Genomic DNA, 13,375 nt, shown 5'->3' with positions numbered 1-13,375 from the left:
TGAACTTTATGTTTTCTTTCCTTCTGCTAACTTTGGGATTTTTTTGTTCTTCTTTTTCTAATTGCTTTAGGTGTAAGATTAGATTGTTTATTTGAGATGTTTCCTGTTTCTTGAGGTAGGATTGTATTGCTCTAAACTTCCCTCTTAGAACTGCTTTTGCTGCATCCCATAGGTTTTGGGTTGTCGTGTTTTTGTTGTCATTTGTTTCTAAATATTTTTTGATTTCCTCTTTGATTTCATCGGTGAGCTCTTGGTTTTTCAGTATTGTATTGTTTAGCCTCTATGTGTTTGTATTTTTTACAGTTTTTTTCCTGTAATTGATATCTAGTCTTACAGCATTGTGGTTGGAAAGGATACTTGATACGATTTCAATTTTCTTAAATTTACCACAGATTGATTTGTCACCCAAGATATAATCTATCCTGGAGAATGTTCCATGAGCACTTGAGAAGAAAGTGTATTGTTGTTTTTGGATGGAATGTTCTATAAATATCAATTAAGTCAATTTGTCTAATGTGTCATTTAAAGCTTGTGCTTTCTTGTTTATTTTCATTTTGGATGATCTGTCCATTGGTGAAAGTGTGGTGTCCCCTAGTATGATTGTGTTACTGTTGATTTCCCCTTTTATGGCTGTTAGCATTTGCCTTATGTATTGAGGTGCTCCTATGTTGGGTGCATAAATATTTACAATTGTTATATCTTCTTCTTGGATTGATCTCTTGATCATTATGTAGTGTCCTTCTTTGTCTCTTGTAACAGTCTTTATTTTAAAGTCTATTTTGTCTGATATGAGAATTGCTACTCCAGCTTTCTTTTGATTTCCATTTACATGGAATATCTTTTTCTATCCTCTCATTTTCAGTCTGTATGTGTCCCTAGGTCTGAAGTGAGTCTCTTGTAGACAGCATATGTACAGGTCTTGTTTTTGTATCCATTCTGCCCCTCTCTTTCTTTTGGTTGGAGAGTTTAATCCATTTACATTTAAGGTAATTATCAATATGTATGTTCCTATTAAAATAAAATAGAAAAGAAGAGAGCAACCAAACCAATAAACAAATCCACCAGTAATAACAAGCTTTAAAAACTAAACTAAGATATACATAAAAATCAGAAACAAATCAGTCACAGACAGCAAACTCCAAGTCTACCATTGCTCCCAAAGTCCACCGCCTCAATTTTGGGACTATTCATTGTCTATTCAGGTATTCCACAGATGCAGGGTACAGCAAGTTGATTGTGGGATTTAATCTACTGCTCCTGAGGCTGCAAGGAGAAATTTCCATTTCTCTTCTTTGTTTGCACAGCTACTGGTGTTCAGCTTTGGCTTTGGTCCTGCCTCTGCATGTAGGCTGCCCTCAGGCATCTATTGTCCACCCAGACAGGAGGGGGTAAAGCAGTGGCTGATTAGGGGACTCTGGCTCACTCAGGCCAGGGGTAGGGAGGGGTACTGAATGCGGCATGAGCCAATGTGGTAGAGGCCAGTGTGGCATTGCAACAGCCTGAGGCATGCTGTGTGTTCTCCTGGGGAAGTTGTCCCTGGATCACAGGACCCTGGCAGGGGTGAGCTGCACAGGCTCCCAGGGGTGGGTGTGTGTGGATAGTGACCTGTGCTTGCACACAGGATTCTTGGTGGCAGTGGCAGCAGCCTTAGCGTTTCATGCCCATCTTTGGGGTCTGGGCTGATAGCCGCGGCTTATGTCCATCTCTGCAGCTCCTTCAGATGGTGCTCTGCCTTCTGTGGGCAGACAGGGAAGGAATCCCCTCTCCTCGTGCACCCCAAAACCATGGTCTCTTGACTCTTAGGCAGGTCCAGACTTTTTCCTGGACTGCCTGCAGGCTATATGTGGCGCACTCACCCCCTCAGGCTGTCTTCACGTAGGCAACCCCAGTCCTCTCCCTGGGATCTGACCTCTGAAGCCTGAGCCTCAGCTCCCAGCACCCACCCACCCCAGCGGCTGAGCAGACAAGCCTCTCAGGCTGGTGAGTGCTGGTCAGCTCTGATCCTCTGTCTAGGAATCTCTCTGCTTTGCCCTCTGCACCCCTGTTGCTACATTCTCCTCCGTGGCTCCAAAGCTTCCCCACCACCACCCGCCGTCTCCACCAGTTAAGGGGCTTCTTAGTGTGTGGAAACGTTTCCTCCTTCACAGCTCCCTCTCAGAGGTGCAGGTTCTGTCCCTATTCTTGGTCTCTGTTTTTTCTTTTTTCTTTTGCCCTACCCAAGTACTTGGGGGAGTTTCTTGCCTTTTGGGAAGTTGGAGGTCTTCTGCTAGCATTCAGTAGGTGTTCTGTAGGAGTTGTTCCACATGTAGATGTATTTCTGGGGAGGAAGGTGATCTCCACGTCTTACTCCTCTGCCATACTGAAGGTCCCCCCCGATCAGTTTTTTAAATGATCTTTTGTTTAGCATATTTTTAAAAAAATGTCAATTCAAAAAGTCTTTATTGACTTCTCATTCTGCATTTGAAATATCTAGGCTTTGTGAGGATTGGAGATAATATATATGATATGTATGATGTATGTTCTGCTCATAAGATTCTTACAATAAAATCTTCTCACAGTGAAGCATTCAAATACAAAAATAGGGGACATATCAATAACAGAAAAAAATATTTATAAATATTATTAAGAGGTTAAATAACTAAAATGAGGCTTAGAGTTTTTATAGCCATGGTACAGAGAGGTGTATTTAATCACAAAAGCTTAACTTATGCTCCCTGCCAAAAAAACCCAAAAAAGCTTATAACATAAAAAAGAATGTTGTTCGTATAGACATTTGGAGAAATTAGCATATTTGTGAGTGAAAAATAATATTCTGATTACTTTTAATCATAAAGAGATTTCATGGGTATTTTATAAAAACCTATTGTTTTAGACTATAGAAAATTTTTGGTAATTATATATCTCTCATATTTTGCATACTAAGTGGATCTTAAAAAAAATCAGTTGAACTCCCCTTAGATGAATAATTTCTATGTGATAATAAATATTATATTTTAAATTTAAAAAGTATGATTAGTTTATGAAAATAATTTTGATGGAACTTTTCTGTTTTCAAATCAAGGTTTTTACAAAGAGAGTATATTTCAAGAAGAAGCCATTTAATTTCAAGGAACAACAAGTACTTCTGTGTAAAATCTTGCATCAGTTAAAACTCAATTATTAAATGACCATATTGTTTTTATACATAGTTTATACTCATGTTGAAAAAGAACATAAAGAGAAATATAGTAAAGAAATAATTATGAAGATTCAGAAATGATGAGCTGTGATTTTAAAATAGTGTCATCAATACATTGAATAAAAGCCCCACGCAAACAGCACATAATCATGTGGTTAATTTTTCTTTCTCCTGTTCATCAATGTATATATTCATATGAATTTTTTATTATAAAAATATATCCACAAATGTTATTTATATTATAATATATATTTATACAAGTTCTATATTATGATCCATAAAAGTCTCCAAGGTACTTTTAAAAAGGTGAGATCATATTCTTTTGCAACTAATGGAATCTTGAAACATAGTGTAATTTGTACAAAAATAAAAATTTATATTTTCAAAAATAAATGAAAATACAATTGAACTGAGATGATTATTTACATAAACCTTAAGAAAATTTAAAGACGCTTTTCATTAATAATGAAACTATCCCTGAATTCATTCTTATGTATGTAAAGAACAACTGGAGTCAAAGTTCTAAAAAATTCTACATTAGGGATAAAAAGGTAAAAAATTACTTTTATTTTTTTTCAAGCCTATTGCAAACTTCTGCAGAAAGGAGTGAGAATTCTCTCCCTCAAAAAGAAAGCTCTTTTTGTCTTGTTTTAATTGTTTAGAGAACAAAAGCTGAATCTCAGGTGAGAAACTTCAGGGATTTCATTATGTTTTCAGATTTATCTAAGGAGATTAACAACAAGTGTAATTTCGAATGATCAGTTCTATCCTAGCCAAGCTTTGTGTTTTCCCATAGCTATCTGACATGTTTCACAGTTCTTGACAACCTGAACAGTTCCATTTTAGGTGGATGATACAACAGTTCTACATCGAGGGAGTCCTTATCTCCCTACATTGATTGACAGGAAAAATGCATGGAGACATCTGGGGTTTAAGAGAGTTAAGAAAACATGGCTAAATTTAATCTCACTTTAGACCTTTGCTCAGCATAATTAGTTTGTAAATATGTAATTTATTTTGCTCCAAGGGTTGCAAATATTCTGTAGCCTCTGCTTCTCTTGACAGCCAAAGGGAGGAATTTATAATTCATTATCTGAACAAACTAAACTTATTTTGTTCAACTTCTTTTAATAAAGTTTGATTCCCTTCTTAAAGAGAGAATACAACTTCAGATTTTTCTCTCTAGTAATATCATTTCCATACTTGTAAAAATAATATTTAAAAAGTTCCTATTTCCCTTTCATTTGCCAGTTAAAATGTCATTGTTTTTATGCATTTCAGTATTTTGCTGTATTTTTACATTTATAGCCAGGTGACAAAATGGCCATTTATGAAACTCAATTATATTTAAATCAAGCAGAAACATTATATTAGTGAGGGAAATTAGCTTTTTTATAGAACCTGTCCCTGTTGCCATGTCAAAGAAAAATTCATGATTGTTTATAATTTTCAGAATTGCAGTATGGTTTCCAAATCATGCTGACTGAATATAACTATGAAAGACCTTAATGTATGCCGTTTGTCCTTAAAGAACTTTTAATGGTTTGTAATCTAGACCTACTTTCACCTAATTTTTAAGTTTGAATTTCTAATAAATTGTAGAGGAAGAACCCATTCCCACACCTTAGTTTGTGGTTCTGTTGTTCTATTGTATGGACACACTTGGGGAAAGAACGTCTTTCATTAACTAACTTCATAATTTGAGGTGCTCTATTATAGAGTACAGAGCATTTGAATTTCAAGTGGTGGTTTGCTTTCAAGCCCTACCTTGTGTATTCAGAAACCCTATGTTTGGTAATATGTCAGTAAATTATGGATGATTTCATGTATACATCCTCTCATTAAAGAAAGACAAGCCAAATTACAGACGTAGGCTTTGCCTCCCCTGAATCTTTTCTTTTCCCTCTCTTTAAATTAGTCCCAATTTATGGAGTTGTTTCTATTTCACACAGTAATCTTTATGTTCACACAATGTTAATAAGCCTCATAACAAGGGTTATTGTACCAAAACCTTTAGAGTCAGAACTCAAAAACAGACTGATTTCTTGTGTATCATTTTGTAAAACTGGCATTAATAGGCTTATTTCCACACTTCTCCCCTATAATTTGGAAGGTCCTCTATAAGGCCTCCCTCATCCACTTTACATTTAAGTGTTTTAGCCCAATGTTGTAATAACAGCTCCATCATCATTTTGCCCTCTTTTCTCCTCTCCTCGGCAAACTGCCCTGCTGTGAAACTCAGTCAGTAAAGAGGAGAGTCTTGACACAGTACAGAAAAATAAGAGGAAACATGGGGAAAATCAGCTCTGACTTGATCAGAACACAATTAAAGAAATAGGTTTCCCCTTGGCAGAGGTAGAGGGACACCCAAAACTCACAATCCCTATGAAATGTTAGAGAAAGAGGAATGCTGGCAACCCAAGCCAGAAAGAGGTTTGTCTAGAATCACTCAGATAATTCAAGTAAAATATGGCGTTGCTTTGCTTTGTGTTGTGTGTGTGTGTGTTGTTTTAATTGTTTAATTCAAGTAATTTCCTCAATTTTCCCTGATTTGATCTGCTCTGATACTTTGATAGCTCTATTGTTATGCATTTTTAACCTAAAAAAATGAACAGTCTGATCTCCACACTTCTGATGAAATGAAGAATTTTATTTACAATTAAAATTGTGTGCTTTAAATTCTGTTGCTTTTCTTGTTTGATTACATAAAGACAAACAATTGAATCTAAGCATTACTAGTTCCACACAGCTGAGTTACAGTCTATCTCATAATATTAAAATGATGGTAACAGCTGCATCTTTACATCATAGAATATGGAGAGGCATGTCACATACCAAAGTTATCTGTAGCAGTAAAAGCATCTATGGCAAACTCTCATATATTCTTGTAGAGACTCTCTGTATAGATTATCTGTGTAAATGTTAAGATTTATAAATATCACTAAGACTATTTTGCCTGTAAACATAAAATATTTTTCCATTAAACAGAAAGTTAAAGATGAATAAATTTTAGATGATCCATTATTCTGTATTATTTCACAGTCTATAGATAATATCCCCACTTGCATAAATAATTGATATACAAGGGTGATTATTTCATGAATCACAATTTTTTATCTATACCTTCTTTAAACTTATTTTTATACTTTGTTTCTATTACACTTAATAAAAGTGTCTTTTTAGAAGTTGAGAGACCACCTCAGTCCTAAGACCTGGTTGAATCTCAGTCAGTGGTGGAATCTGGCCCAGAGCCACGTGACTTCTTTCATGAGTCTAAAGTCTGCATCACTAAATGTCTTATTACAAAGGTTATTGCAGTCTGGTTACTTCCTGCTGGAGTCTCTCATATGTCCATGCTACATCAAGTCATTCTTCATTAGGGTAAAGAAGAGGATAATCAGATACAAACTACTCCATGACAGTATTGATTGTCCAACGGCCCAAGCATTTTTGTTACAAGCCCTGAAGAATAAACACACTTTTATAAGGCATTAATTTCTGCAGCTCTAGCTCACTTTGGCTTTAAATTTGCTATATTTATTAACTGATTAAATGATAAAATATGATGAATTTTTAACTCTTGAATTCCTTCGTATGCTGACCTTGAGTGGAAGATTTCTCTCATAAGGTCAATAGGATTCCAACTTCTTAACATTTTAGCTGCCTAACTCTTAGTTTGATTCCCTCTCCCTTTCCATAATCTTCATGACCAGTGTCATCTGTCCACTAACGGTCTCTCCATTGTAGTCGTCTTCTTTTTCTTGGGCTGATATTATGTATTTCACTGACTCCAGGACAACTGGGTTTGGATTTCCTGAAAAAGCTCCCAGGTTGTTAGCTTGTCAGAACTAATTGAATTCAAGTCTTAATTTTCTGATTTACCTTGCAGCTTCTAATCAGTTGTATTTCCCTGCCAATCCAGTTTTCCCCAGTTGGCCTCCTTAGCTTTGACACCATGTGTTTTCATCTGAGGCTTGACAAGTCCATGCACTCTCAAAAGCAAGTTCAGTTTTCTTACAAGGTAGAGAAACTGAGAAATGCAAACATAAATTTCACTAATTGGAAATGTATCCTTTCTAATGATTTTGAAACATCTGTACTGGATTAAATAAGGTCTGGTTGATATCTGAACTGTATTTTTGCCATTAATATTTATCTGGTATATATGTAATATTAGGGAAAAGAAGGGAGCACAAGGAAGTATCAAAACAAATTCATTAAGTATATTCATTCAACATAAAATGAAAAATGTTATTTAGTGAATATATATTAATTATCAGAAACATGTTAATAAATTATATTGGAATTTTATTGACTGTATCATCTTCAGTCATTGTTCATGTTAATCAATAGTCCTACAAATGTGATCCTGGTTACTTATGGTTTAATCTTTTATTTTATGATTGATTATGTCTTCTATTATGAATTGATCATCTGACTTTAGTTATTTTGTAAGCCAGACATAACTTCCTTTTGATTATTCATCAAGGCATTGCCATTTCCACTAGTTAATTTTTGCCCTTTTTAGCAAAAACAGTAAGGATAGAAGCAACTATGGAATTTTTTTAGCTCCACCATAGGAATTTGTAAAGATGCAAAATTTTGAAATCTGCAATTGTATTTAAAACTTTCTGGCAAATTAAAGGGGCTGACACTCCCAAGAGATGTTTCTAATAAACTTTTATATCCCTGTACTTTTTCAGATTCTTTCTTCTCCTTTGTGTCATGTTGAATCCAGGCTTGGTATGGTATATAATTGAGAAGAAATTCAGAGAGAAAATACAAGAGATGACAAGCTCCAAGCTAGTGTTAAAAATAATTTGATTTGATTTGAGATTATTGAACAAATGATCCACTATTATAGTAGTCAACTTAGTGACACATCTTTGATGTGATTCAAACACCTTATACTGGAGGCCAGACTTCTAGATATTGAATTCTATATCTCCATTAACTTCTGTAGAAATCATCTGTTTTGAGTAGGCAAAGTATTTGAGAATGCATTCTGTAAAGATGCTTTATTTAAATCCTTTTTCAAAAATTGAATATTAAAAAGATGAAAGAAAATATTTTACTTTCTACTTTGTGAGTTGTAAGCATCACAAAAGGAGCTACTAATTTTCATCTTTGAAAGTTACTGCATGTGGGTAGAAAGCTAAAATAGAGATGAAGAAGAGGATTGTTCACAAATCATTCTCTTCTTATGTGTATTTCTTATTTTTTTCAGGTATTTCATGGAAAGATTTACAGTGATATTGTTCACTCAGCTTTGTAATAGTTTGATTTGTTTTACTTATTAAAATGCATTAATCATAGGCCTATTTTTTTTTCTTTTAGCAATTGTTGTTTTGAGCAACCTGGAACCAAATACAACTTATGAAATCAGAGTTGCAGCTGTAAATGGAAAAGGACAAGGAGACTACAGTAAAATAGAAATTTTCCAAACATTACCAGTTCGTAAGTAATCTTCTCTGTTTTGCTCTTTGTTGCTATGCTCTTCACTTGCAAATTTAAGTGGAATTTTAAAATGCAGGGAGACATTTCAATACTTTGAGGAAGTGAATTATGTCCTTGTTGAAGTGGTTTCTGAAGATGGTGGCATCTCAGATTTATAAAAAGTAACATTGTGCTGGAGCAAGGGAAAAAGAAAAGTGCACTGCAATATATACAGTAAAATTGCTCTCAGGAAATTGTCCAATCAGGAAGGTGTCCTACTTTTTCAGTCTGATTAATTAAATTGTAGTGCTCAGACTATATTCTGTGAGAGAGTAGAAAAGTATCTATGTAACATGTGTAATGTTCTAGTCTTTTGCTGAAGCATGACCATTGCCTTTATTCCATGAATTACATAGACCCTAAGTGTAAGAAAAAGTTACTATTAAATTAATCCATTGCAGTGGTGACTGCAGAAGAATAACTATTGCAGCCTCCTTCTTGTTACTATCCTCTTTTGGAGTGGGGTAAACTGCATTTACATGAAGTTAGACAGACTTAAAACAGTATAGATTTCCTTTATGTTGAATAAATTGTTTAAAAATGTGAGAAAACTTGAGTGTGACTAAACAAACACCATTATATAATCTATACATAACCCTGTCTATCATATACTTATATTAGGGCAGGCAAATTGACAGCAATAATTATCTTATCCTAATTTGTGACCAGTACTTTTCTGTTGGTTATCGTAAAATGTCAGATGTGTTCTCTTGTCTCCGTTCCTGATGCCAGTGTCTTTTTCAGTTCCTCTTTATTATTATCACCAGGACGACTGCAAGTACATCTTGACTCATAATCCTACTTTCAGACTAAAATGATTCTAGAACAACTTTGCCTTATTTAAATAGAGATCTATCCCTTCTCTGCTTGTAGTCCTCAGCAGCACCACCCTTCATAGTTTTTCTCATATTCTCTTATTGAATTATTTTAAGGCATTATTATACTGTTTTGTGGAGTAGTTTTAATTCATTTATGGAAAATATATTATGTTGCATGTAAATCATGTCATGTCATAATACCTTCACACTAATTTAATTAACTTTAATGAACAATCACTGTATAATTTCTCCATTTACCTTACTTCTATATGGTTGTACTATATATACAAGGCTATTTTACTATTTACTTACACTCTCAATTGTCATATTTCTTTAATGATTTGCCTTTTCTCAAATAAAATACTCACTTGCTTAAGTTTATCAACACTGTATTGGAAATAAAGGTAATCTGCTGAGAAAAACCCCAGATTCTCTAGTTTGGGAGGCATGCCGTCCTCTTCACTATATTCTGTTTAGTTTGTCTGTCTTGGCATTCCTCTGAGTAGGCCAGGTACTACAGTTTTCTGGAACCTTGCAAATTAGATCATGTCCACTAAAAGTTTCTTAGTGTTACCTTATCATATCCATATCCATATCCATAGGGAATTGGAGGAAACAGAGGCAAAGGATGCCAGTGCGTGCCTAAGGACATCACATACGTGACACAGGACAGAGAATTCCCATTCCAAGTTGCCAAGCAGTGATGGCACCCTTCATATAGAAAATTCTTCCACTTCAGTAGATCCCTGTTCATATTAAGAATATTACAAATATCTTTATTATAAGACCATCTCCATATGAATAATAACACTAAAAGGAAGTATTTTCATGAAACTAGAATTAAAAAGAAAAGAAAAAAGACAGATTTGAAACCCGCCTATGGATTGGTTACTACAAAATTTCTTTATTAAAATCTACATCTAGCTAAAATCTGTTTATTAAAGCAGATAACTAATTGCTAAGCTATTGTAGTTCCTGGTAGGTGTATATTTTATATAGTTTGATGACAATATGTTTATATTCATAAATATTTACAAAATGTTTACAAACTACTTACATTAGAAAAAAGATAGTAGACTATTAATATAAGAAATAAAGTTGTACACTTGTGTAATGTAATGAGTTCTATTCTCAGAGCATTTGCAATATAAACATTATATTTAGTTCTGAGTTTTCACAATTTTGGCATGATACTTCCAGATTTATGAATGTTTCTATTTCTTGGATGGGTAAAAAGAGGATAGAGTTTATATCACAATAAAGGGCAAATAGAAAGTGATAAACCCAGGATAACATCATACATTTTGATTACATGACAGTGTTTTTTAAATTAAAATTCAGTTTCTCTACATATATGAGGTCTGTGCAAATATCAAGAATGTTGTATTACATATATAGGTGAACCAAGTCCTCCATCGATACATGGACAGCCAAGCAGTGGGAAGAGCTTTAAACTCAGTATCACCAAACAAGATGATGGAGGGGCCCCTATTTTGGAATACATCGTGAAATATAGAAGTGTAAGTACCCTGTTTATTATCACTTTGCATAGTGTTTTCAAGTTGCATTAAATTTGCATTGAATTCATAGATATATCAGAAGTGAATGCATATTAGGTAACAACAATGACAAAGTGTTTTCATAGGAATTCAAATGCTAATTTTCCATTGCTGAAATTCATCATTATATGTTGTAGAATGTTTGCTTGTTTGTTTGTTTTTTGTAAAATCTAAGCATAGATAATCAAAATAATGCTATGGTTTTCATCTTGTGATTTCTAAACTTAGCAACATTTCAGCAATGAGGTATCACTTTCCCTGTTTTCTGACAAGGTTAGCAGGATATTTCACCTTCCACTATGCTTGATTTTGGTAACTTCAAGCTAAGCTATCTTCTCAACTTTAGTTACTGTAGGTAGGATAAACAAATCACATCTCAAATTTACTTTATTATTCATTTTCATGAATTATTAAATTATTATTAGATCAAAATACATTTATTATTTAATATGGATTTTAGAAAATAAATCACCTTAATCAACATTTTAAAAAGAATGGCCACATTTAACTTGAGAAAGAGGGAATAGATTTCTTCAAGTTTAATTAGCACTAATATGGGATTTTGGACAGCTCAAAGCTGCCTTGGGACTTGTCTTCTAAGCAGGGGATGAAGGATGTCCTCTAGTTGCATAGTGATGAAGAAAGTCACCTGATAGATTTTGTCTTCATCTGAAAATGACTCCAAAGTCCACTAGAAGTGATTTCTGTTAACAACTTTGCCATAAGAACCATTGAGTATTTGTGTCTACTATGGAATATGTTAAAAGTGAAAGACAATTTTAATTAAACTTTGTAAAGTTTATTTACTAATGATTATGATTATCTCCATAATACTGTGTCAATTCTATTTATTTTAATTATTTTCCTTTTCCATCCTTTCAAAATTCACTTTAATACATTTAATAAATTCCCTTAAATTTGTTTCCATGACAAAATTATGTGCAGCTATCATTTTTAATTCACATACATCTTTTTGTATTCCAACACCTACTCATTTCTTGCAATTTTTGAAATGTAACACCGAATTTTAAAATTTTTCTGGCTTCCAGTTGACATGATTACTTTTTTGTGTTTGTTTGTTTTATAGTGTCAATGTAATGGTGGCCTCACAAAACAGATTGAAAAATATTCCTTATTTGTTTTCTCCACATCAGGCAAACCTTGGAAAATTTAGGGATCATTTTATTTTTAATTTATTTTTTTTACCTTCTGTTTTACTAATGTTTATGATTAGGCGCATAATGTCTCAATTTCATGTTTATGTTTACTGAACACTTATTAATACTTTCCAAGTTTATTATATTTTAGAAAATAGTGTAATTGCTCCTTAATAGTACATAGATGAATTTTAACTATTTTCCCACAAATCCACAATTTTCTAAATTATAATGTTGTTGCTTTTAATTTCAAACATCTAAATATTTTCATTTTTTTAAAATAATTTTTATTGGAGTATGGTTGCTTTATAGTGTTGTGTTAGCCTTTACTGCACAATAAAATGAATCAGCCATACACATACAGATATCCCCTCCCTTTTGGACTTCTCTTCCATTTAGGTTACCACAGTGCATTAGGTAGAGTTCCCTGTGCTGTACAGTATGTTTCCATCAGTTGTCTATTTTATACGTAGTATCCAAACATCTCAATTCTGAGGGATAGTTAAAGGAGTCTAATTTTGAGTAGCACACGTCAACAATTAATTTTAGACACCAGTTCAGTCTTTTACATTTCCAACTGATATCCCCTTCCCAGGACCCCTCTTTGTTGCAGGTTTCAAGCTGGGGATGATGAACAGCTGTGTGTGTTTTATGGCTAATCTGCTATGGAGGCTTCATGCCTCCCTTCCAAAACAACTCTGAAAGGATCACTCGTCTCTCTATGAATCTGATGGTGTTTCAGTAGTCAAGCCAGGTTTCTTGGCCATTCTTATTTGACCATCTGGAAACTCTTTGGAAGGGAAAGAGTCTCTCTGCAAGCGTCACCCACTTAAATCAAATTAGTGTGAATTAAACTGGGAGAAAACAACTTGAATGCAGATTGTGGCCTATAGTTGCACCCAGAAAAATATATGGTACTAAATCCAGATGAATGGTAAGAATTTGTAGGTAACCTCAATAAAATCCCATGGTGAACCCTGAGATTCAATGACCAGTTGTAAAAATATGCTTAATATACTCTCTATATGTATAATTTCTACCTAAAACTAAAAGCTGTGCTTGTCTTGGCCTTTTGAAGAGTTGATATTGGAAATAACACAAATGTTATATTGAGTTTAACCAGAATCACTCATTTCAATTGATGATGGCAAATATTTATTCTTTCAA

At 33.8% G+C, this 13,375-nt stretch overlaps 1 protein-coding gene across 4 annotated transcripts in view; it reads left to right on the top strand.

Annotated features, from left to right (window-relative positions):
* The window catches only part of NCAM2 (neural cell adhesion molecule 2), a gene marked incomplete at both ends in the record, with an annotated part of 498,781 nt that overhangs the window by 439,084 nt on the left and 46,322 nt on the right, over window positions 1-13,375 (top strand). For all 4 annotated transcript variants that reach the window (XM_082839435.1, XM_082839433.1, XM_082839432.1 and 1 more), the window contains 2 exons: window positions 8,516-8,635; window positions 10,891-11,012. In XM_082839435.1, the coding sequence (XP_082695561.1) occupies window positions 8,516-8,635; window positions 10,891-11,012 (242 nt within the window). The remainder of the gene's footprint in view (window positions 1-8,515; window positions 8,636-10,890; window positions 11,013-13,375) is intronic.

This window comes from Leucopleurus acutus (assembly GCF_964270905.1).
Source record: "Leucopleurus acutus genome assembly, chromosome: 5".
In the NCBI taxonomy this organism is placed as follows: Eukaryota; Metazoa; Chordata; class Mammalia; order Artiodactyla; family Delphinidae; genus Leucopleurus; species Leucopleurus acutus.
The sequence above is the reverse complement of the archived record's forward strand: the minus strand, read 5'-3'. Positions and strand labels throughout refer to the sequence as shown.